General features: G+C 38.7%; 1 protein-coding gene across 2 annotated transcripts in view; it reads right to left on the bottom strand.

The window, feature by feature from the left end:
* Positions 1-25,572, bottom strand: part of ZDHHC14 (zDHHC palmitoyltransferase 14) — a 57,861-nt gene that overhangs the window by 13,825 nt on the left and 18,464 nt on the right. For both annotated transcript variants that reach the window (XM_083379560.1, XM_083379561.1), the window contains exons 3-7: positions 13,371-13,529; positions 11,102-11,239; positions 9,719-9,767; positions 5,545-5,647; positions 4,126-4,235 (exon numbers count right to left, since the gene is read on the bottom strand). In XM_083379560.1, the coding sequence (XP_083235686.1) occupies positions 4,126-4,235; positions 5,545-5,647; positions 9,719-9,767; positions 11,102-11,239; positions 13,371-13,529 (559 nt within the window). The remainder of the gene's footprint in view (positions 1-4,125; positions 4,236-5,544; positions 5,648-9,718; positions 9,768-11,101; positions 11,240-13,370; positions 13,530-25,572) is intronic.

The following is a 25,572-nucleotide window of genomic DNA, read 5'->3' as shown; positions in this document are numbered from 1 at the left end:
AAGGCTCTGGGAGCGGGGATGTGCAGCCACCTGAGCTCCGACTGGTGTACCTAAATGCCAGGTCCGTTGTTAATAAGGCTCCCCTCGTCCGGGATTTAGTCGAGGGTGAGCAAGCGGACCTGGCTTGCATTACGGAAACCTGGTTGGGCCCAGAGGGTGGTATCCCCCTGGTGGATCTCTGCCCACCAGGCTTCCGGGTGCTACACCGGCCTCGGACTCAGGGTAGGGGTGGGGGAGTGGCTGTAGTTATGAGGGAGACCTTATGTCCGCAGGAGGCCACCGTTCCTCAGATAGTCGGGTGTGAATCTCTCTTATTGAGGTTTGGTCCTAGGGCGCAGTTGGGCTTGCTGCTCGCGTACCTTTCGCCTAGTCGCGTAGCAGCAGCCCTGCCTGAGCTTCTCGATATCCTCTCAGGGCTGGTGATTGAGTTTCCTAAACTAATGGTTTTGGGAGACTTCAATCTACCATCCCTGGGAGGAGTATCTGAGTTAGCTCGGGAGTTCATGGCTTCCATGACGGCCATGGACCTGACGCAGGTAATTCATGGACCAACCCATGAGGGAGGCCACACCCTTGACTTGGTTTTCTTATCTGGTCGGTGGTTAGATGATCTTGGTGGGGGCTCCCCAATTGTTATGCCCCTGTCATGGACCGACCATCATCTCCTGCGGCTGGTCTTCCGTTTTGCCACCCCCCACCGTGGGGTTGTTGAGCCAACTAGATGGTTCCGCCCCAGGCGCTTAATGGACCCTGAGAGGTTTCAGGCAGCGCTGGGGGCCCCACCTGCCTCCCCAGCTCACAGCTCGGCGGATGCCTTAGTGGAGGCCTGGGAAAGGACGGCCACGGAGGCACTTGACCGAGTTGTACCCTTGCGGCCCCTGACCCGGCGCAGATCCCAATGGGCTCCATGGTTTTCCGCGGAGCTCCGGGAGATGAAGCGTCGGAGACGGGGCCTAGAGAGCGTTTGGAGGTCCACCCGATCTGAATCCGACCGATTGCGACTAAGAACCCATATTAGGTCTTATCTCGCTGCGATGAGGGTAGCGAGATCTAATTATTTCGCTGCCCTCATCGCGTCCGCAGATAATCGCCCGGCCGCCCTGTTTAGGGTGACCCGCTCCCTCCTCAACCAGGAGGTCAGTGAGGATCCCTTGCAGGGGCGTGCCGAGGAATTTAGTCAACATCTGTCGGACAAAATCGCTCGGATTCGGACCGGTTTGGACTCCGACTGGGCAGTATCGGATGATCAGGACACGAGTGATCTTGTCGATGTCATCTGGGAGGAGTTCGATCCTGTGACTCCGGAGGAAGTGGACAGGATCATGGGGAGGCTGAGCTCCACCACATGTTTATTGGACCCGTGCCCTTCCTGGCTGGTTTATGCAGCCCGGGAGGGGACACGAAGCTGGTTCCAGGCGGTTATAGCTGCTTCTTTGAGTGAGGGCAGTTTTCCCGCCGCCTTGAAGGAGGCGGTGGTGAGACCTCTCCTCAAGAAGCCTACCTTGGATCCGGCTGTTTTGAATAACTTTCGTCCGGTCTCCAACCTTCGCTTCCTTGCGAAGGTTGTTGAGAGTGTGGTGGCACATCAGCTCCCTCTGGTCCTGGATGAAGCGGATTATCTAGACCCGTACCAATCGGGCTTCAGGCCTGGGTACAGCACGGAGACGGCATTGGTTGCGCTGGTGAATGATCTCTGGAGGGCTCGGGACAGAGGATACTCCTCTGTTCTAGTCCTATTAGACCTCTCAGCGGCTTTCGATACCATCGACCATGGTATCTTGCTGCGGCGTCTCAGGGGATTGGGAGTGGGAGGCACGGTTCTTCAGTGGTTCTCCTCCTATCTCCTGGGACGTTCGCAGTCGGTGTTGACGGGGGGGCAGAGGTCGACCGCGAGGCCTCTCGCTTGTGGAGTCCCTCAGGGGTCGGTCCTCTCGCCCCTTCTGTTCAACATCTACATGAAGCCGCTGGGTGAGATCATTCGTGGTTTTGGAGTTGGGTATCATCAGTATGCTGATGATACCCAACTTTTCATTTCGACCCCAAACCACCCCAGTGATGCCCTCGACGTGATGTCCCGGTGCCTGGAGGCGGTCCGGGTCTGGATGGGGAGGAACAGGCTTCGTCTCAACCCCGACAAGACGGAGTGGCTGTGCGTACCGGCATCCCGGGATATTCAGGATATCCCACCCCTCATTATGGGGGGTGAGTCATTACCTCCTGTAGATAGGGCTCGCAACTTGGGAGTCCTCCTAGATTCACAGCTCTCTTTAGAAGACCATATTGTAGCTGTAACTAGGGGGGCGTTCGCCCAGGTTCGCCTGGTGCGCCAGTTGCGGCCCTATCTAGACCGGGATGCCTTGCGCACGGTCACTCATGCGCTCGTGACCTCTCGTCTTGATTACTGCAACGCTCTCTACATGGGGCTACCCTTGAAGACCACTCGGAGGCTCCAGCTGGCACAGAATGCAGCCGCGAGAGTTGTGTCGGGGGTCTCCCGATACTCCCGTGTTACACCTTTGCTCCGCGAGCTGCATTGGTTGCCAGTTGTCTTCCGGGTGAGGTTCAAGGTGTTGGTAATGACCTACAAAGCCCTCCATGGCATGGGTCCAGAATACCTTGGGGAGCACCTGCAGCCGGCGTCAACTTCCCTCCGCCCAGTACGCTCCCACAGAGAGGGCCTCCTCAGGGTGCCGCCGGTCAAAGAATGCCGACTGGTGGCCCCCAGGGGGAGAGCGTTCTCTGTGGGTGCACCGGACTTATGGAACCATCTTCCGGTAGAGCTCCGGATGGCGCCCGACCTCCGCTCCTTCCGGCGCGACCTTAAAACCCATCTCTTTAAGGAAGCGGGCCTGGCCTGATGGGATGGGGTGGGTTTGTTATTATGACTTTAATTTTAAATTTGTACTATTTGTACTATGGGCATTGTTTAATCTTGTTTTAATAATTTTAACTTTTGTATTTGTCTTTTACGTATTGCCCTGTTAACCGCCCTGAGTCTCTTGAGGGAAGGGCGGTATATAAATTAAATAAATAATAATAAATAATAATAATAATGCCTTATAGCACCTTATTTGAGGTAGGTAAAAACAATGTATGGAAAAAACTATTTTAATTTCCAAAATGTTTGCTCTCATAATTTATATAAAGTGATCGTTCTAAGTCAATAGGAAACATTCTATTCATCTGCTTCATGTCCCTGTAAGGTTATTAAGACTAATACTAATTAGTTTGCTGTATGGCTTAGTGGTACAGTATGTACTGAAGACAAATACATTTGAAAATAGATGTCCAAATAAAATTAACAATTCTGCTTAGAATATTATGTTTTCAAAAATAATGCTAGACATTTTTAAACTGTAATCATTCACAGCTGGACAGTGAACCAAAAAATTAATTGAAGAAAAAAAAACCCTAGCTGATTAATTTTTCCATAAAGCTTTAGTTAGTTTTTGCTGTAGCAAATTCATTAGATGTGCCTAGATTGGTATACTATAATTTTCCCAGTGTCTTATTAGTTGCACACCATAAAATGAGGACCCAGATTGTTGGGGGCAATAAGCTGACTTTGTAATAATGCCGCTTGGGGGGGGGGCGAAAGCCCTAATAAGCAGGCATATACATAGAATGAAGGCTATTGCTAAGCACATTGATTGTGCTTAGATTGTAAGCCGCCCTGAGTCTTCGGAGAAGGACGGGATATAAATGGGATTTAAAAAAAATTACATACCAGAGGATTCAAAGGTCATATGTCACTTATACAGTGATGGGACTCAGCAGGTTCGCACAGTTCAGCAGAATCAATACCTAATTTTTTGTTGAGTTCGGCAAACCAGTTACGATAAATCTGCAAGGTATGTTGTGATGGTGATGCCGCCGCGAAGCCTGTCACGCTTGTGACACCGATGTCATGACAGTGATGAAAATGATGTGAGGCACATTGCGCCAGTGATGATGACGAACAGATTTTAATTAGGGTAGAGAACTGGTTGTTAAATTATTTGAATCCCACCACTATACCTATAGCAATGTATGTGCTCTTGTAAGTTACATATTGTCTGACTCAACAAACAGCCAAAGGTACAATAAAATAAAAAGAATACTGAACAATTATATTAAATCTCTTACCTAGGAGAAAGGGGCCCGCAAAGTGCTGAGCAACAATTAGCACAAATATTGCCATAGCTATAAGGATTGAAGTTTTCTTTGCCTCTTTTATTTGACCAAGATCCCTTGATCTATAAAGAAATGAATACTGGTGCATTATTCTTCATTTTTAACAGCAATCTTCAGTTTATAAGTGTTATTTATTCTAAGAAAAAAATACCTAGAGCAAAAATAAACTACATATCAAATTATGATGCTCTATGAGTTCTGACTTGAACCTGAATGTATTTTTCCCATTTTAATATATCATTTGATCCATAAAATCTCAATACATGTTTTCTACTGTTTCATGCTGTGAATCAGAAATGTCAAAGGAAAAAAAAAGTGTTATCACTTCTCCAAAGAGACATTCCACAAACATCTGGTGCTCATCTACAATAGAATAGATGGTAATGGATTCACTTCAATTTTTCTTCCTTAAAAATGTGCTCTATTTCATATATCCAGTGCAGTGTAGGGTATGAGTCAAAACCTATGAATGAGCTCTCCTCTTTCCCCATTTTTTAATTTTAACAATTAAATATAGTTGAGAGACAGCAACTGACCCAAAATAATCTGCTGAAATCCATCCAAACCCAGTCCTAATTATGGAAAATGAGTATTCCATTAAATTCTCAAATCTTTTGCAAAATTTCTTACATAAATATGGGGATCATAATAATCATTTACCAGGCATACAGATCTTAACCTATATTTTAAATATTAGAGTTTTCTGACAACTATGTTGTTTTTAGTTATTAGTATACTGCCAAGGCATTTCTGACCATTTTCTTAAGCTTGGGGAAAGCAAACATCTAGCCAAGCCAGCATCTTACTCACATTCTCTAAAACAGCTTTTTTCAATTAGAATTCTGTGAGAGATTATGCCTGGGGGAAAAAATACAGCTTGCAGTGAGAATTTTTATATGCTTCAATTCAGCTACCAACCTACCATTTTGTTTTGCTCTTATAAATGTTCTAAAATGTGGATTGTGTAGAAGTTAATTGGATTGTGAAGTTTTCAGTTTTTATAATTTTTCTGCAGGAATTCCATGAGATCTGGAAATTATTTTGAGGGTACCTCCAGGGGAAAAAAAAAAGATTGAGGAAGGCTGCTCTAAATATTAGTGCTGTCACTGTGGTCTTCTAGCCTAAATTCCATTTAATTAAGATAACATCATATTCAGCGATTTTGCTCTAGAACTGTGTCTCAACTATGCTTTGTTTCTTGCCAAGAAGCTATCAAAAAATACAGTCCTATGCATTATACAGACAAAAATAGGACAGCAAACTTGAATGAACCTTTCAACCTTTCAAAAAATAGATAAAAGCAGACAGTGAAAGTGAAATACATGAAATCATTAAATGAAGACAAATTAGAGCAAGAGAGGGGAAACTTACATCCTCATTGGTTGTTTGATTGGAGCCGATCAAGTAAGTATGAAAACCTGAGAGCCCGACAATGGACCAAACGGAGAAAAAACACACCACAGCTTCTAGGACAGTGATTAAATGTCAAGGCAGTATTAACTGAAAAGTCAGTGAAGATAAAGGCTATTGACAACTAAATGAACATTCCTTCTTACAAATCAAGATCATCACTCAGGATCACTATTGTACTTGGAAACAACAGACATGCTATGTTTGCTAGCACACTGTGTTTGAGAAGTTCCTCAACATTTTCCGGAAACATTTGATTAAATTAGTTAACTACGCATGTAACAAATACAAAAAAAAATCCTATAAAATGTCCAACTTCCCATCCAGTAAACTTAAGAGTTGTGGATTTTAATTAAAACCAGTTCCAGAGACATACTGTACAACTGGCCAAAAGAGCAGGATTAGGATAAAATATAGTATTCTTTAAAATTAATTGGTTGTAAAATAAGATAATCCCTTACACACGATCATATATACACACATACATACATACAGTTTCAAAGACAGAGAACCACAAGAGGCGGCATATGAAAAAACCAGCGTCAGGCCATCGGGATTCCAGCGTTGTGCCTTTGATTGGTGTATCATATAACATGCATGCACCAAAGAGGATAAACTGCCACACAATGACCCAATGCTGCATTTGTCATTATATGATGAAAGCATTGGATCCTGAGGGTACCTCTGTCTCTTGCCTTTTAATAGGAACAACGAAGGAAGGAAGGAAGGAAGGAAGGAAGGAAGGAAGGAAGGAAGGAAGGAAGGAAGGAAGGAAGGAAGGAAGGAGTCAAAGCCAAAGCTCAGTAGAGATCAAGCAAAGAGAAGAGTTAACTGAAAGAGAGAAGAGGGAAAAATCCCGTGTAAGCCTTACCAAAGGGTTAAACTCATCAGGCAAAAGGTAGTTTCAGGAAATCTTCAAAGACATCTACACTTTCGGGCAGTGATGTTTGCAGCCATTTACATCTGTACTCATTCAGTGACATCTGCTATTCTTGGCATTCAAGCCAGGGAGACCCTCCAGTTCATACATAATTATTTGTGGGGGTGGGGGATTAATGTAGTACTTTATTGGATTAATGCAGTACTTTACCATTCAGTCAGTTTTGTTCTTCAATGAAAGGTAAACAGATGGTATATGGGAGAAAATAAATATAATTTATTTTAATGACTTGACTTCCAATATATCTTCTCAGCCACACAAAACTATCATGATATATTGATCAAAGGGAACGAATAAATGAGAAGCAGAAATAATATCATAAATTTCAATGTGTTTCCCCTTGGCTCAGCTTTTGATATGTTTCTTTATTACTGATTTTTTTCCTTTCTAGTAGTATTTCATTTTCTAAATAATAATAGTACAACTACAAATGTGATCTCTGAAATGTGGAATCAAAAAGAGGCCAAATCTTTTTTCTTGCAAATCACTGAAGGCAATCATTCATGGAAAAATAGTACATCTTCTTTGTATTGGAACTACAACTTCAAAATGCCTTTCTACAGCAGACAAGATGTTATTTGGTGTTATTTCTACGTTACTTTAGATGTAATTTTTGAAATCTTGTTTCCCCAGAATTTTAAAGAAATTTTGCTGAAGGAAAGCACAATTAAACATTTTTAAGAGATAAGGACAAGAGCAGCAAACAGGACTAGAACATAAGGTCCAAATATTTACTGGGGTTTTTTTTAGATATGTTTAAATACATTTTTTCTGTATGGCTGTCAAGCAGATAACCTGTGGCCAGCATGGTTACTATGGAAAGTCTGTGTGCCACAAATTCCAAAGCTTTGTATATTTTAGTATTTGCTTCACAAAAACCAAATTTCTGAGGACAACTAAATAATATGCGAAATAACATACCAATCCTTGTGTACCTCATGCTCCCCTCCTCCCCATATTTTAACTCTATTTATTATTATTACCATTAGTTTATTTTTGTTATTGTTTTATCATTTTAAGGCCTACCAGTTTTAATGTTTGTAAACAGCCCAAAGTCATATGGCAGCACATAAATCCAATAAACAAATAAAATATACCTCACATTTAAATATCCACATACAGTCAGTTTGGTCTAATGCAGGGGCAGGCAACCTCGGCTCTATTATGACTCATGGACTTCAACTCCCAGAATTCCTGAGCCAGCATAGGATAGCTGGCTCAGGAATTCTGGAAGTTGAAGTCCATGAGTCATAAAAGAGCTGAGGTTGCCTACCCCTGGTCTAGTGATAAGGCATCAGGCTAGTAACCAGGAGACTGTGAATGCTAGTCCTGCTTTAGGCATGAAACCTGGCTGGGTGACTTTGAGCCAGTCACTTTCTCTCAGCCACAATATCAGACTTGGGCAGTGAACTGGGCAGTCAATTCTCAATGTCTCTAATGGATCAATACTTGTTTGCAGATCCTGCACTTGTGGAAAAACACTACGGCAGGAAGAAAACTAAAGTATCCACATCATTAATATAGTACACCAGGTACTGGCAACAACACTTAGATGCACTGCTATCATCTGCTCAGTATTCTTGTTAGTTAGCAATTACCAAGTTAGCAAGTGGTAAAGCTGTCGATGGTATACTGCACTGTTCTTCATAACTCAATTTCACGTATTTACAGATGGAAGCGATTGTTAGATTTCTGAACCAGAAGCTGCCTATCCTCTGCCTATTTTTCTCTCCATCTACCTCACCACAAGTATCAGAAATCCAATCATATACTTCCAATATTATCAGAACCTATCAACCACTGATCTACATGTTAGATTGGTGCAGCTAGGGCAAAATAAACATCTTGGCCATTAAGCTATGATATTCAAATATTATTGAGAAATGTAGCCTTGATAACTTGTAAGTAAACCTGAAACCATATAACAGTGCAACTCTCCAAGATTCTGAATATGAAAAGCTTGTTGTATAAACTCATGCAACAAAACACATCTACACTCCATCTACTTATATTTTGCAAATAAGCATGATTTTTTCTTTCTTTCTGTCCTTCTCCTTCCTTCTTCCATTCTCTTCCCCCCCCTTAGGTTGCTAGCCCCTAAATGCAAATGATGAATGAATCACTGATTGTTCCAGTAAAATAAATCTACAAATTTGGCATCAATAATCCTTCTGTTTAGAACATATAAAAAGCTCTTTCATTTTCAGGGAATGGAAAAGCGTCATTAGAAAGAACTGTGATTCTTTTAATTAGAGGCCACTACATTATTTACAAACAGTGTTTGAACAGAAGCTATTAGGTGTTTATACTTCAGTATTTGTGCTTAATTAAGTAATGTTTGACCATTTTATAGCTGAAAACCGTTTATTTGCTACTTCATCATTTTCATTAAAATCTGTAGCACTCAATGCTTGCTATTTTGCGGAGATGTTATCTTACCATTTCTAAATGTATACATTGCTCATCAATGATAAACATTTTTTATTCTTTACAGTAGCAGAATCAACCCTATCAGAACTAACTGGGGTGGAGAGAAAATAGCAAGTGTCATGCAAACCTGTAAAAAAGTATTGCATGAGCATGTTCCTAGTTTTCTGCACATTCTATGGGAATGCCTATTAAGTAGTATAGCAGGTTTTCTTTTGAATACTTTAGCACCTAATGCAAATTATGGGGGAATTTTTATTTTACAAAGAACCATTCTTTCGTGTGATCTATCATATTCCTATATAAATAAGCTAAGGGATAAGTCGGAAATTACAAACTGAAAATCGATTTCATTATCTCATCAAACATGTTTAAAACTGTGCTACAAAAATATTTTGGCCATTAAAATTCATAGGCCAGCTTTTCCCAATCTGGGGCCTTTCTGATATGCTTGGACTTCTGTTCCCATAATTCTGAGCCAGCAGAGGCTGGTCATGATGGTTGGGGATGTGGGGAATTGAAATGTCATCATTTTAAAGAGCAACTTGATGGGAAAAACAGTTAGGTATATATTACATGTAAAGCTGTTATATATTTTTACATATAAACTCACAGAAGTGAGGTTCTTAAGTTTTAATTTAATGATTTCATATCTATTAATTTAAAAAATCCATTAACTGCCAGCAGAAACCAAACCAAAGTATATCTAAATATTAATTCTTCAAAAATTATTCCAACAGAGGTAAATGTATTTCAGTGAAAGGATATCTTGCAGGACTGTCTTTAAGTGCAGTTAAAAATCCTGTATTCTGAGTTCCTGTAAAGATAATACATGTCAAATAGAGTGAAACTACAAGTATAAATGAAAGTATCTGAAAACTCAACATACTTATTTTCAAATAATCACAACACATAATTTTTTTAACCCAGCCTTAAAATGTTGATGAAAATATTCAATAAATAATAGAGAAAATAAAATCAGAATTGCATATGGAATATAGGTTCTCAGGAACACCAGATTAATGTCTGCAGGCATTAGTTACATATAAATAAGATACATGATTTCACTCTTTTTACTATCCTAATATGGAAACAAAATATTTCAAGCCCAGTTTTCTCCATAAAAATGTGCTTAGTGATTTATTTTCTCTCTCACGCACAGAAAAATGTTTTGGCTGGATTAGGAGATCTTTAACTACAGTTTGACCCAAATTCCAAGCTTTTTACAAATTCCTTTGGAGATGCTACTAGGAGATATGAGCAGCCAGCAGTAAATTTCAGTTTAATGCATTCAAAGCCCCAAGTGCATTACTTATTTATTAGATTCATATTTAGCTGAAATAAAAAAGACTCTTAGCCATTGTATGGAATTCTTGAGTGGAGGGCTCTTTGAAGAACTGACCACAACAGCATTTTGGGAAACAAGAGGATGGATTCCGCCTTTTATCTCTTTTTCCATCCATGGAAGCATCTCCCAAAATAGAATATCAGATCAGTTCATGCTACTAAATAAACAAACCACATCAACTAACATGAAAGAAAACTTAGTTGCTTCCGCCTTTAGTAAGCAAGTATACCACATGATTTTTATACAGGTTAGTATAGGTGTGTTATTTAACTTCATAACCACCATTTTGTCTTCACAACAGGTTTGTGACATAGACTGAGGTGAATGAATTTGGTAACTTGAAGATGGTCTTTTCTCTTTCAGTCCAGGCACTCAAAGCACTACACCATACTGACTGTTTATTTGATTAACTATGAATCTGAACTAGAATTTGTTAAGATCTTTAAGACAGTTCCTCTAAAGTGTCAGGGACCTTAATTTCTACTGAAAGTCTACCACTCATGAAAACAGCCTGAAGAAAACTGACAGTAATAGCCAATTATTATTTTATATAACCTAACTTAAAAAGAAACTGTTCTATATAAAGGCTACAAATGATTAAGAAATAACAAAAAAAAACCACAGTTGACAAGGATCTGAATTAACAAGAGAGCTGGAATTACTGTATGTTGAATGTCAAACAAGGAATACAATGGGGGGTGTTCTATAAGGATACAGATATCCTAATATATCAAGATTAAAGTTAAAATTTAATTCTCAAGGAAATGGCTACATACACAGTCTGATTTTACTAGCATACTTACGATGGATGATGTGGGTAATAACGAATGCAAATATAAAAACTGTCAGAAATGACAGAGATAAAATAAACATATAAAAAAATCTGTAGTTTCTTTTCCCCACACAGTTGCCTACCCAGGGACAATGATGATCAAACCGTTCTGAAAGAGATTGTAGAAGAAAAAAGGAAATCAATTAGGAAAAAATTAGCTTAACTTATTCTTTATTACAAAGTTCTCATTCACATGTGATTTGTTACATATATTATATGTCACAATTGTAGTTCTATAAAGTAGTCTTAAACAATACTTCACTCCTGTGAAAGCCTTCTCAAACCAACCTATATACTTCACTTTTGTTTTATTTGTTTTATGTAATATTAAGCAGGTCTTTTGTTTACCTAGTCCCTGGGTGGGTGGGTGTATATGTGTATGTATATATATGTGTGCGTGTGTGTGTGTGTGTGTGTGTGTGTGTGTGTATAAAATCTCTTTTCAATAACTGTTTCTGTTATTTATTTTATGATTTTCCTCCTAAAGAGTACACTGAATATTTAGGGTAACTGTCAATAAATATTTTAAGCAAGCAAATTAAACTTTATTAAAATGATAAAAATTTTATTAAGATGTTAGCTAACTACTTAAATTCAACAGCTTCGCTCCAGATTTCCTATAGTATTGCTAAGAAACTTGGGAACATGTTTCTTAGGTCTTGCGATGTAGACATTCTTAATAATGAAACAGCTGTCATATTAGTTAAAGCAGAATACTCTTAGGTAGGTAGATAAAGATTGGGAAGGATGAAGGTATTCTTTTGGCGGGCCCCCCAGGAGGACAGTTTTTGCTATGGCATTTTACCCTTTGGAAGATCATTACCATCCCACCCTGCCAAGGTGAGATTAGCCCCCAACCCAAGGTGGAAAGGCCCTTTATTAGGCCTGGGGATTCCATGGCTATATAAATTAAACAAACAGCCCTTTTCTGAAAACTCTGTTTTCAGAAGGTAGAGTTAGGCTATCTCCTAACTGACTGATGAGATGAACAAAACTGGCTTTTGTTTACAAATATTCTAACAGCATTCTTTAAAACCGTTGTTAGAAAATATTCTGCCACAGAAAACACAAGGACCTTTGTGTGGAATACCAAAAACCTGGCTAATTCAATGAGAATCATTCACATTTGTGCCCATTGGCAGAATACCTTCTTGTTGTTTTCTCTGAAGCCCTATGATTTTAATGTATGACTGCATCCATTGGTTATTCTTCATTTACATGTTTCTCTACATAGCTAATCTGTATGTCAGTTGTGTTTACATTTTTTCCCTTTTTTACTAAAAATCAGAAAATCTAGAAGTATAAATTAAACTCCTGCTTCAGTAACTTGATCAGAAACAGACAATTTGGTACCTTCCAACTTGTAATAATTCCTCATCACTAGCCTTTCTGGCTAGCACTAAAGACAAGCATGTGGCTGCCTGCCTTGTGTTACTTCTCAACTTGATTATTCTGGATCTAGATTTTTGCCACCCGAATAAACTTCTACATACATATTCATTCAGGGGCCTGAAGCCATACCAACAGGAGGTAGCATCATCTGGCCAAATTTGATTAGGTTTGGAAGATAATCAGAATCAGGACTGCTTACTATCTGAATGGACTCAGGGTTGTCAGCTAGACTGGGGAGTTTAAACAAACAGTCCCAGAAGAAGGCACTGATAAACTACTTCAGTATAGTTACTGAAGAAAATGACATGGGTATGTCCATGAAGGGATCTTTTTTTGCATTTTTTTACCCAAAGATGTGCACACTCTTTGTAATCATAGAAGCCCAAAACTTTTATAATGTAAAAAATAATAATCATGTTTTGGTTTATAAAATTAAGTAGTATGCCTTTTCTGTTACCTTTTGTACTGAAGCAAATATTGTTTTATTGGAATGGGTATTATCTTTAGCAAAATGTATGCCTCAGCTTATTGACACATTTCTTACGACGTTAAGTTTGGACATGGCATTTCACTCTGAACCAACCCAAAGAGCAGCAATTGCATTTCAAGCTGAAAGAAAGTTTGAGGTGATCAAATAGCAAACCTGAAATTACATATTCGAATTTGGGGTGTATAAACAGAGAAGTGTAAACACTACAGTTTACCTTTGGTTGTACCAGTTTGACAAAACAGCAAAGCTGTACTTTAATAATGAGAAATACCAAATGAATGCAATGACCAGCAATATATCAATTCTCTGCCACAGCTATCTAGACTACTATGGATTTGTTTTTTATTTTTTTACTCACCTACACAGTTATCACAAAGGCTGCAATGTGAGGCACGGGGTGGACGGAAAATCTTGCAGGTGAAACAGTATTTTAATTTCACTGCCTGACCATTAATGATTATTTCTTTTGTTCTGGGAGGGGGACGGTATCCTCCTGTACTAGAGCCATTTGCAATGTCTAAATAAGGAAATAACATAAACATAAAAACATGAGTGCTTTTTAATGTGTGTAAAATATTATTGTAATATAAATTAGAAACCCCTAAATAAAATTAGTTGTGTCTTGTAAATCATTTATTATTAAGAAGTCAATATGTAACAAACCAAATGCTGCTAGATTAACTCTTATATCACATTGAATATGCAACTTTCTCTCCCAATTATATGCTCTTATTTTCAAAGCTACAAATAACTCTTCCATCTGCACAGTAACAAAGCAGATGACAAACACCAAAATATGGTTTTAAAAAAAATAGGAGAAAGGGGAAAACAAATCAACCAGGCTTTTACTGCAAATATTAATTTATATAATTATTCTTAATAATATACTTTAGTATAACAAGACTGCTTGGATGTGATTTTCCATATGGCTTTTCCCATATGAAAAAGTCTATTAATTGTCAATGATTCTGGAGAATCTGCAAATGAGATTGAACTTTAACTGTATGTATTTTGTCCCATACATACTACTTCCCTTCAGATTTGCTGCTTTTTCTTTGTTATTTACCTTCACTGATTCATAGCTTCTTCCCTCTAACTGCGCCTCTGTTTAGTGTCCCTTATTCACCCATTCAACAGCCTGTTAATAGTGGTGTCTGACATCTTTCCAAATTCTGCCAGTTCCCAATTTTGCCTATTTCCCACCCTTTTTATTTTGCTTGCTTGATGTTTTCACAAGTGAACAAAGTAGCTTTATGATTAATTCATTCATCTTCTACTCCCTTTTTATGGCTAATATTTTTCCTAATTTATTTCCCTGATGTCTTATTATGTGAATCTGGCTTCATTAACTCTTTTTCAAGTTTTTTTAAAAATCACTATGCCTCTTTGCTGTCCTATATTTAATCACTTGTCCTTTCCTTTCTCTCTCTCTTTCTCGTTTAAATATATTCAAAGTTCAATTTCTTATCTTTTATTCTAATGTCTCATCTCTTTGCTCACTATCCCAATGTATTAATATATAGGTTGCAAATTCCCACCCCTGAAGAAGAAAAGCTGCAGATCAAATCCAGGCAAAACCCTTAGGGTCTGATTTACAAAAAGAGCCATGCAGCAATGTGATAAATGCAGTAACTGAGTATGAACTAATAACTCTTCTCCCAGTTCCTTGAAAAATAAGTTATATGAAAGTGCATGATACATACTGAAAGTACCAACAACATGTTGTCTAATTTCCTAAGACAGGGCTTTTCAACCAGTGGTACGGGTACCACCAGTGGTACATTGGCACCTAGCAGGGGGTACGCATCCATCCTAGAAAAGTGGTAGCGGGGGAGGGGAATGAGCTGAACCGGTGGCATCACTGGTTGGAGCGAGAGAAGGCTGGAGCTGCAGGGCTGTCAGGGCTGAGTGGAAGCGCCAGGATCAGCGCCAGGCTCCAGCTGGAGCTCAGCGCTGATCCCGGTGCTTCTGCTGAGCCCAGAGGAAGCACCGATCAGCTGGCATGTTGCAGCATCTCCAGGGTCTTGTGATTTACGTTCAGATGCTTGGCAACTGATTCATATTTATGATGGTCACAGTATCCCAGGGTTATGTGAAGTGACCAAAACCTGCTGCAACCACCCAGCACGGGGGGGGGGGGGAATAAAAACCAACCACCACCCCATTGCCAATCGTCAACAGAAATGCTCACAACAATGAAAACCTTGGACAGGAGGAAGAGCACCGCTGGGCGGGAGGGCAGGTGTCTTGCTTGGCTGTGGCTTGGGGGGTACATTTTTCAGTGCCATTGTAACTTCGAACAGTCATTAAGCGAACTGTTGTAAGTCGAGGACTACCTTTACTTCATCACTTTTTTCCTTTTTTTTTGGTCATCCAGTTTTTGACACCTTGGTAGGCGAGTGGTGGTACTCGGATGTTGCCATATCCTAAAAGTGGTACAATGGGTAAAAAGGTTGAAAAGCCCTGTCCTAAGATATCTACCATTGATAGATAATCACCATTGAAAAGGTGATTATCTCACACAGGCAATTTCATATAAATTGTCTTCTATTAACTGTTAGCTTTAGTGTAGAAATATTCATGTTTCTAATAATAAAAAGATGTATTAATACCCTTGCCTATTATGCAGAAGTTATTTATTTATTTATGCAGTTAAGAAGTGTTATTTTTAAATAATTCTGTTCTTTATCCAATAAAGCTTCCAAGGCAGCACTCCTTTCTTTCAGGAATACAATAGTTCTTCATGAATTTTACTTCCATGTAACTTCCTTCACTCAGGGGGTATACTTTTCCATTCAACTGTAACAAAACTGTAAGACTATAATCCTTAAATATTTGATAACAGAAATTTTTCTACTGACTACTACAGTCACCAAAATGGGACTAAATGAAAAATTTAAGTGCCCCAAATTTGTGAATTAAAATCATGAATTTGTTTTAACATGGATTGCAGAGAATTGTCTGCAACATTAATTTTGGTGTAATCTGAGGATTTGCAACCAGACCAACAGTCTGTTTCAAATTACCAAACTTTGATCTGTTTTTTTAAATATTTCAAATATTTGCATTAGCCTGTTATTTCAAGCAACTGAGTTTTTCCACTATTTTTCTAAAAACTTAAATTTATTCCAGTTTTCAGTGTTTTTTTTCCAGATTTGTAAGTTTTACTGGCAGAGAAAAAAAACACTGCTTGATTTTTAGGTACTTTGGTGTAAGATGTCATCAAATTGCTTTTAAAGTATGACATTTAGGAGATTAAAACAGACTTATATCTTATTTGGTATTCTCTAAACTAGGGGTGTCAAACTGCCGGCCCACGGGCCAAATGCGTCATGGCGAAAACGCGCCCACCCCATTAGCGGCAATGGCAAAAAAGTTGTGATACGTCATGACACGTCATGTGACGTTTCGAGTTTGACACCCCAGCTCTAAACAGATAAAGGCAAGGGTCTCTTTAAAAGCAAATAGCTGTCAGGGTGGCTGTAGCAAAGTGAACTGTGCACTAATCTCAACAAAGTTGCAACTGCTTTAAGAAGTTTACTCACACTATAGTGTGCTATGTCTTCTTAATGTAACTACAGGTAGTCCTCGACTTACAACCACAAATTGAGCCCAAACTTTCCATTGCTAAGTAAAACAGTAGATAAATGAATTTTGCCCCATTTTACTACCTTTCTTGCCACAGATGTTCAGTGACTCACTTTAGTTACGTTAGTAACACAGTTGTTAAGTGTATCTGGCTTCTTGGGGACCACCTGCTGCCGGCGTCAACTTCCCTCCGCCCTGTGCGTTCCCACAGAGAGGGCCTCCTCAGGGTGCCTCCGGTCAGAGAATGTCGGCTGGTGGCTCCCAGGGGGAGGGCCTTCCGGCTTTATGGAATCAGCTGCCGGTCGAGCTCCGGATGGTACCTGACCTTCGCTCCTTCTGACGCGGTCTGAAGACCCATCTATTTGAACAAGCCGGCCTGGCCTGATGGGGATATGTTGGGGTTTTAATGGGGATTTTTATATTGTTATCGACTGTTTTAGCTGGGCTACTATTTAATTCTTTTTAATTTTTGTATCCTGTATTTTTATGTATGCCCTGTTCACTGCCCTGAGTCCTTCGGGAGAAGGGTGGTATACAAATACAATAAAACTAAACTAAACTAAACTTCTCGATTGATTTTGCATGTCAGAAAGTCGCAAAAGGTGATTGCGTGACCCTGGGACATCGCAACCATGATAACTACAGGCCAGTTGGCAAGCATCCAACGTTTGATCAGATGACTATGATTCTAAGTATAAAATGGTTGTAAGTATAAAATGTCACTTTTTTCAGTGCCACTGTAACTTTAACAGTCACTGAATGAATGATTGTAAGTCAAGGACTACCTGTATATCTTTTTTTCAGGCTGGTAAACAAAAAGCAGCTATTTAACAAACAGCAGAGATATATTGCGTTCCTAGAAGATTTGAAGTACTCTTTTATAATTTTGAAATGAATTGTCCACATAGAAAAGATGCAATTAATATTATTTTTATTATGTAATAATATAAATATGTCAATCCACAGACGTAATGTGCTTCGCTAATATGGTCTATTTTGTAATGCCAAACAATTATTAAAGAAAAAAAATAGTAACCTTTCTAATAAAGATTTTTAAAACAAAAGTTGCATTCTGCATCATTAGCTAATTTACGAAGACTTTAAAAAATACTTATGTTATTCTGGGATGAGAAGGAAATTTTCATCTATTGTGTAATAATTCACTTAAAATAAACTGTAACACAGTTCAATTACCCTGTACAATTAAGTTACTACATCCCAGCCATGAACCAATGCAAGTATTAAATGAAGATTAAAGACCAAGATAATATATGGGTGGAACAGTTATTTCATCATTGAGCAAAGAATCGTGGAACCAAGCCTACAGGAACTATTTTCGCTGTCAATGCTGTCCACTGGAAATTCTGACTAATTTTTATTTCCCCCCCCCTCCTAAAACTTTGGCAGTCCTCTCATGGAATACCTCAGGAAAGAATACCAGGCCAAAGACTCTGCTTTTATGAATTACGTTACCAGGTTTGATATACTTTTATTCCAAGAAAACAGGTAAATTGCTCTTAGATGGAGACAAGTCCTTTTCAATGGAAAAGGACAGAGCAAACTGTGGGGTGGGTGGGTGGATCTAAGTTTACAGACTTCAACTAAAATCGTAGAACTAGATCCATTGGAGCATTATGCAAAAACTGTGTTATTAAAATTTAGCACTGTAGACAAGGATGCATTTTGGCTCCTTTCCTCTTCAATTTAAAAATCAACCTTGTTGTAGCTAAAATAATTTAAAGCATCATCTTCCAAAACTAGCCAACAAATATATTGCAATCTTATTGTAGCCAATTGTATTTTATGATGTAGTGGTTACACGTCATTTGGATGAAAATGAGCTCTAAAGTGCCCTAGCCACTTATTGATCTGCACTTCAAATTAACTATACTAAAATAAGTACCTTAACTTTTGCAAAAGCAACAATGAAGGCTAATTCACCAAAGCAAGCCAAAATATTTAAATATTTGGAATTGGGTTTTTCATAGTTGTACCAAATGAAATGCATATCAAAACTATGTAATCCAAAATGCACAAACACCAATGATATCTGTATAATCTTTCCATTTCATCAGAGATGCACGGCATGTCCCAGCCACATTAAAACTTTAATTCACTGAGAACATATGCAGCTTTTGTTTGTTAGTTAGGTGGACCTATGTAGCTTTTTTGCCCCTCTGGAACATGGTACTAAGTATTTAGCAGGGAGGGGATGTTTAATTATAATCAAAACAGGTACATGGATTTTTATTATTCCTTTTATCCAGGCTACTCACTGCAGATAATTCTAAATCAATATGGGGAAAACAGCCCTGTAAAAATTGCAAGAATGGATTCTCATCCATCTAATAAAGGGCTATGATCAAACACTTCTGCATTCAAGCAACATGCTAGAGATTTTGAAGCACTACCCAGGAACAGATCTTGAGTAGTCTCTTTTTTTAGGCTGCCAAGATATTTAAAATTAAACCAAATACCGGTAACTATCTTTAAACTTCAGAAAAACACTAGCATTGTGACATTTTAACTTCTCAGCACTATTTTTGAAAGCAGACACAAAAACAAAAATTCTTTCAGAGATAAAACCATCCTTGTGGAGAAGAATTCAAACAATCTCATATCATGATGCAAGGGCACAATTTCTAATTCCTTATCTGGTGAGTAATTCAATTCTGTTTTAAGCTTAGTTATTTTTTATCATACCAGTGAAAATGTCCTTCAATATGACTAAATTATATTATCAAATCTGTAAAACTAGGCACACATAACTTCCTCAATGACCCACAGTTATAATTTGTTATTGTCTTGATTTTATTTATAAAAGAAACTAATCTTTAAAAATTATTAGTTAAGTCACAGAATTTTGATTAGTTATCATAATGAAGATTTTTTATCAATGATTAAATCACTATGTGTCAAAACCTGTCAATTAAACTTGAAATCCTTAAATAAACTGAAATGGTCAATTCCAAATTGCAGCACATAACATCAAAAGAAGGTGCAACCATTTATTACCATGAATTTATTCCGACAATATCAGTCTCCCAAGTAGACCAGATGGGGAAACACAATACAAGGAGCTAATTCTACTTTATTACAAGGCTACATTAACATATTATTGCAAATCTGAAAGTATACATGGAGATTCTCAGTCATCCAGGTCATGGTTATCCCAAAGGTGTTTTTTCAGGAGGCAACTGGACTTCCTTCTTTTTTCTTTAAGTTTAAGTTTAAGTTTAAGTTTATTGAATTTTTATACCGCCCTTCTCCCGAAGGACTCAGGGCAGTGAACAGGGCATTTGAATAAAAATACAAAAATACAAAAGTTTAAAAAAGAATTAAATTATTGCCCAAGTTAAAACAATCAAAATATACAAACATTAAAACCCTAACTCCCCATCAGGCCAGGCCAGCTTGTTCGAATAAATGGGTCTTTAGCCCGTGCCGGAAGGAGCGAAGATCCGGTGCCATCCGGAGCTCAACCGGCAGTTGATTCCACAAAGCCGGGGCGCCCACAGAGAAGGCCCTCCCCCTGGGGGCCACCAGCCGGCATTCTCTGACCGGAGGCACCCTGAGGAGGCCCTCTCTGTGGGAACGCACAGGGCGGAGGGGAGTCGACGCCGGCAGCAGGTGGTCCCCGAGGTATTCCGGACCCATGCCATGTAAGGACTTAAAAACCATCACCAAGAGCTTGAACCTCACCCGGAAGACAACTGGTAACCAATGCAGCTCGCGGAGCAAAGGTGTAACATGGGAGTACTGGGAAACTCCCAAGACAACTCTCGCGGCCGCATTCTGTACCAGTTGGAGCCTCCGAGTGGTCTTCAAGGGAAGCCCCATGTAGAGAGCATTGCAATAGTCAAGACGAGAGGTCACGAGCGCATGAGTGACCGTACACAGGGCATCCCGGTCCAGATAGGGCCGCAACTGACGCACCAGGCGAACCTGAGCGAAAGCCATTTCTTTGAAGACATTTTGCTTCTTGTCCAAGAAGCTTCTTCAGCTCTGACTACTAGATGGTGGGGAACGGAAGGATTTATATTCCTTGCAGGCAGCTGGTAATTTGCATTCTTTTAGAGAGTGGTTGAAGACATTTGGAGGACACAGGTAAACTTCCAAATGGCTTCAAAGACCCTCAAAAAGAATCTAAATGACCAGCTGACTGCAAGGAATAGAAATCCTTCCGTTCTCCACCATTTAGTCAGAGCTGAAGAAGCTTCTTGCATGAGAAGTAAAACGTTGCCTCCTGAAAAAGTACCTTTGGGATAAGTCTGAAAGCACAAATTTCCTGCTGTTTGTCTTTACCAACAGATTAGTTCGGGCAGATCCTTTCTAAGTTTTTTTTTCTGCCCTTTAATCAGTTGTGGGCTCCCTCCCCCTCCATCTTCCAAAATCATTCTCTCATTCCATTACAGACCATTGGTAAAATATCAGATTGTTATTATTTTGCACAGTAAGACAGCTACCTTATTTCAGTTATGTATATAATGAGAGATTTTTTTAAAAAAGGGAAAAAAATCAACAGATACAGTACATAAACAAGCAACTTCAGCTATTTACCATTAGAATAAGCTTGAAATATTCCGACATATTCCTGAATATCCCTAATGACATTAAATGTTTGATAATCAATGAAATCGATGTATAGTTCAGTGCAAATATTCCTAATACATATAATTAAAAAGAAACAAATAAAAAGACCCCTCAACCAATCACGACAATCAATAACATTTCCTATATGGTCAAAAAAGGGAGGCTAGTCTGATTTCTGCGAGAAGGCTGGCTATTCTGAAGAACAGGCACTGCCTGTGAAAACTACTAATACTTTCTAGCTCCACCTCTTCTCCCCCCAATTAACTTCACAGAAGTGGGGAATAAATACTTGTTTTTCCTGAGATCAATTTTAGCTGATATATGCAGTCCTGGAGTCAATTAGCACTAAGCCACAAATGGCTTTATGCATAAAAACAAGCACATTAAATTGCATCCAGAAGCTTATCAGGAACCAATATGAGCTCAATCATATCATATCACACATTTATAGCAAAGTATTGGCTAATTTCTCCAAACTTTGTTCTTAACACTGCCCTTTGATAAATCCTATCAGTATGTAGTTGGAAGTAATATTCAGACCTCTCTGCCTCTTCCTAGACTCAAAATTGTATAATGGACAAAAACTAAATCCACTTTAGCTTTAACCTCTGCTGTTAGCCAAGAAAACAATATGTTTTTTTTCCATTCTGCTCTAATGCAGTCTAATATAGTTCGTTTTAAAATTTAAAAGAACAGATGTAAGATACACACTTTCAACATATAGCATAACCTCAATTTCCAAGTCTCAATCTGTACTTTTATTACTTACAGCATGAATGAGGGAATGTATACTACAGCGTTTCCCAACCTTAGGAACTTGAAGATGCGTGGACTTCAACTCCCAGAATTCCCCAGCCAGCATAGCTGGCTGGGGAATTCTGGGAGTTGAAGTCCACGCATCTTCAAGTTCCTAAGGTTGGGAAACGCTGGTATACTATATTATGTATATGTATATGTTCAGATCATTTAAATAAAGCACAACAGCCACTTTTTTTGGATTCCTAAGGAATATGAAATCGTTTCCAATTAAGTGTGGGTGGAGTGTGCAAAGGCAAGTTGGGAGTTGAAGTCCACGCATCTTCAAGTTCCTAAGGTTGGGAAACGCTGGTATACTATATTATGTATATGTATATGTTCAGATCATTTAAATAAAGCACAACAGCCACTTTTTTTGGATTCCTAAGGAATATGAAATCGTTTCCAATTAAGTGTGGGTGGAGTGTGCAAAGGCAAAAATGATACAAGCTGTATCAGGTCATACTTGGTGTATCAATTTTAATTAGGCATGTCTGTAGAGTTGTAAGAATCAAGACTGAAGAAGCAAATTAAAGTAGAAATGTAATGTTATTTCGATATTCCAAAAAAAGCATGGAGTGATTTTTGCTTATTCTGCTTCTGTAAAAAGTGGTAGATGCTAGTTGAAATGAAAGATAAAATGTGTGTCATTCATGAAACAAAAAAGGAAATGAAAGCTATTCAACCATTTTTTTAATTATCTGAAGTAGCTTGCTTTAAATCAAATTTATATATTTGCTGAATTAAGTATTGTCTTTCCAAACGATACTTCAAAGAGGAGGGAAAAAAAAGGTAAAGGTGTTTTTTATAGCAATAGGACTTAAGACTTATATGCTGCTTTACAGCACTCTCTAAGCAGTTTACAGAGTCAGCATAGAGTCTTGCCCCCAACCTCGGAAGGATGGAAGGTTGAGTCAACTTTGAGTCTGTCAGGATCAAGCTCCTGGCAGTGGGCAGAGTTAGCCTGCAATACTGCAGTTTAACTACTGCGCCACCACGGCCCATCACCTCTCTTTTCCACTTGTACTCCAGAAAGCTATTGAGAAACCAGGAGTTTAAGAAATAAGCAAACGTGGAAGATGGAGACTGGGTATATAAAAAAAACCTCTTGGATTTTTATATATTTTTTAATTCTGAGTCTTTGCTATTTATTTTCATGTGCTTGTAGAAATGAAATGGTATGTTCCTTTGCTGCATTTAAAATTCTTCTTACTGCATTATTGCAAAACATGTTTTCAATCTGTTAAATAAACCTTCACTTTACAACCCTATTCATTACAATCTGCAATGCATATAACACAAAGGAATAAAAATGTAGCAAGGGAACTTCTGAAACAGAATTAGAGGAGACTGAGACACTTAAGGATTAAATAAAATTCCCTTTCCTTCTTTCAGCAGCCAAAACCTTCAGATGTCATGTTCTTCATGGAAAGGAAACTCAGAATCATACTTCAGGAATATTATAGTTTTTAACATCATTTAGTCCACCCTATCTATAACTATTTCTTTACATTTTAGTTAGGAAAACAAATCCAGCAGTTCTCCAGTATAACAAATAAGCGCATGATAAAGTGAACAAAATTGAATTATGGAATGGTTTGCAGCAATATACCAAGGTCAATATTAAAAGTGATATAGGGTGATAAAAAAGCGTTCATGAGAAAAATTAGAATGCTTTATCAAATGGTTCAACAGTGAACAGGGAGTAAAAGAAGACTGTGTGATGTTTCTTGCTGTTTACTGTAGTTATGGATGAATGTATAAATAGTGCTTTTTGCAATATCAGAAGTGTGTTGGTTGGGAACATGAACACGTATGTACTGACAACATGAACGATTTGTAGCAAGAAATAAGAATTGAGTAGGTAATCAGAAACAAAAAGAGAATGCAAACTGTACGTAGTACAACAAAAAATAGGTAGATCAAATTAAATGGGCGCTCCATCACTGCAGGTTTTTAAGAAGAGACTAGAGTCTAGACCAGGGGTAGGCAACCTTGGCTCTTTTATGACTTTTATGGCTCTTTCCTGGGAGTTGCAAGTCCACGAGTCATAAAAGAGCCAAGGCTGCCTACCCCTGGTCTAGACCAGGGGTCAGCAACCTGAAACAGTGAAAGAGCCACTCGGAACCGGTTCCCTCACAAAAGGAAAAGCTGGGAGCCGCAAAAAATGTGTGCGCATGTGCGTACATGCGTGCAAACGCAGAGCAGGGTTTGACTGAAGAGTGGAGCCAAGGCAAGGTATGCACCTACCCTGCATATTTGAACTGACTGGTTGAACTTTTTTAGTCCCACTTTTTTTTTTGGACTGCACATGGCAGAGGACTGGGAGCCGCAGGAGACGGCTGAAAGAGCCGCATGCGGCTCCAGATCCGCGGGTTGCAGACCTGTGGTGTAGACAGTCACTTGTCTGAGCAGAGGACTGGACTAGAAGACCTCCAAGGTCCCTTCCAGCTCTGTTCTATTCTATTCTATTCTATTCTAAATATATGATGGAAGAGTAAAGGGTTGAAAAAAGGGGAAGTTTGAGCAAGGTGTGGTTGTAAGGAGGAAAAGATTCTCTAAAAAGATAAAGTTTTTTTAAAGAACAAAAGGTTAATATATTAATTTGTTTTTTATGTACTGGAAACAAAGATTAAAAACAAAAAAGGCATGGAGAAGTATAGCGAATGTAAATTTAATTAGAATTTCCCCCCTTTTACTTCCTGTCTTTAACCTCTTTTCTACTACATTTTAATCTTTCTTTGCATTTGGCATAAGACTGTTTACCCTGAAACAGAATAGCAAGATGGGTATGTATGATCCTATTATTTATTAGATCACAGTTAACTATATACTCTGCAAAATCCTTTTAAGCTTCACTGCCATTTCATTCTTTATACAATTTCATGCCCCAAATAGTGTTTCATGCAATTATCTGAGATACAGTTTGAAACCATACAGTTTGGTCAGCATGGCAATGATATCTCACAACAGATATTTATGTAGATAATAAGTGAGCATTTAGAAAAGAATACACTGTTAAGTACAGATTTATATAGGATCATGGTTCCAACAACTATGAAATCTGATATTACTCTTACTTATTAATCATAAAATTTCAGGCAGCCCATATTCTATGGCAAGCAGATTTGTTATGTGTGTGAAAATTGCCACTTATTAATAAGAAACTGATCAAATTAATGTATATGACTATATGGTTGTAGCAGGTGCTTAGATAGGGACTTTTTTTTGGCTATATATGTTGATGTCACATTTTGTTGCTGCTGTACCTTTGACTCCTGGCAACTTCTGGAGTTTTCTTGGCAAGATTTTGGAAATAGCTTGCCTACTTTCTAAGATTGAGTCAGAGTGACTGGCTCAAGGGTCAGCCCTTCCAGATAAAGCAGACAGGAAACATGACTAGGTGAGCTAATTCTACTTTATTATAAGGCTACCTTAACAGGATCTTGCAAGTCTGAAGGTACAAACCTCTTGCCACCATTTTTAACCATCTGAACAATTAGAGCAAATCCTTCCTAAATTTCTTCTTCTGACCATTAATCCATTGGGGGCTCCTCCCTCTCTTGTTTGACTGTTTCTTAGGC

This window comes from Vipera ursinii, assembly GCF_947247035.1.
Source record: "Vipera ursinii genome assembly, chromosome: 1".
Taxonomy (NCBI): domain Eukaryota; kingdom Metazoa; phylum Chordata; class Lepidosauria; order Squamata; family Viperidae; genus Vipera; species Vipera ursinii.
This window is presented reverse-complemented; position numbering and strand designations above follow the sequence as displayed.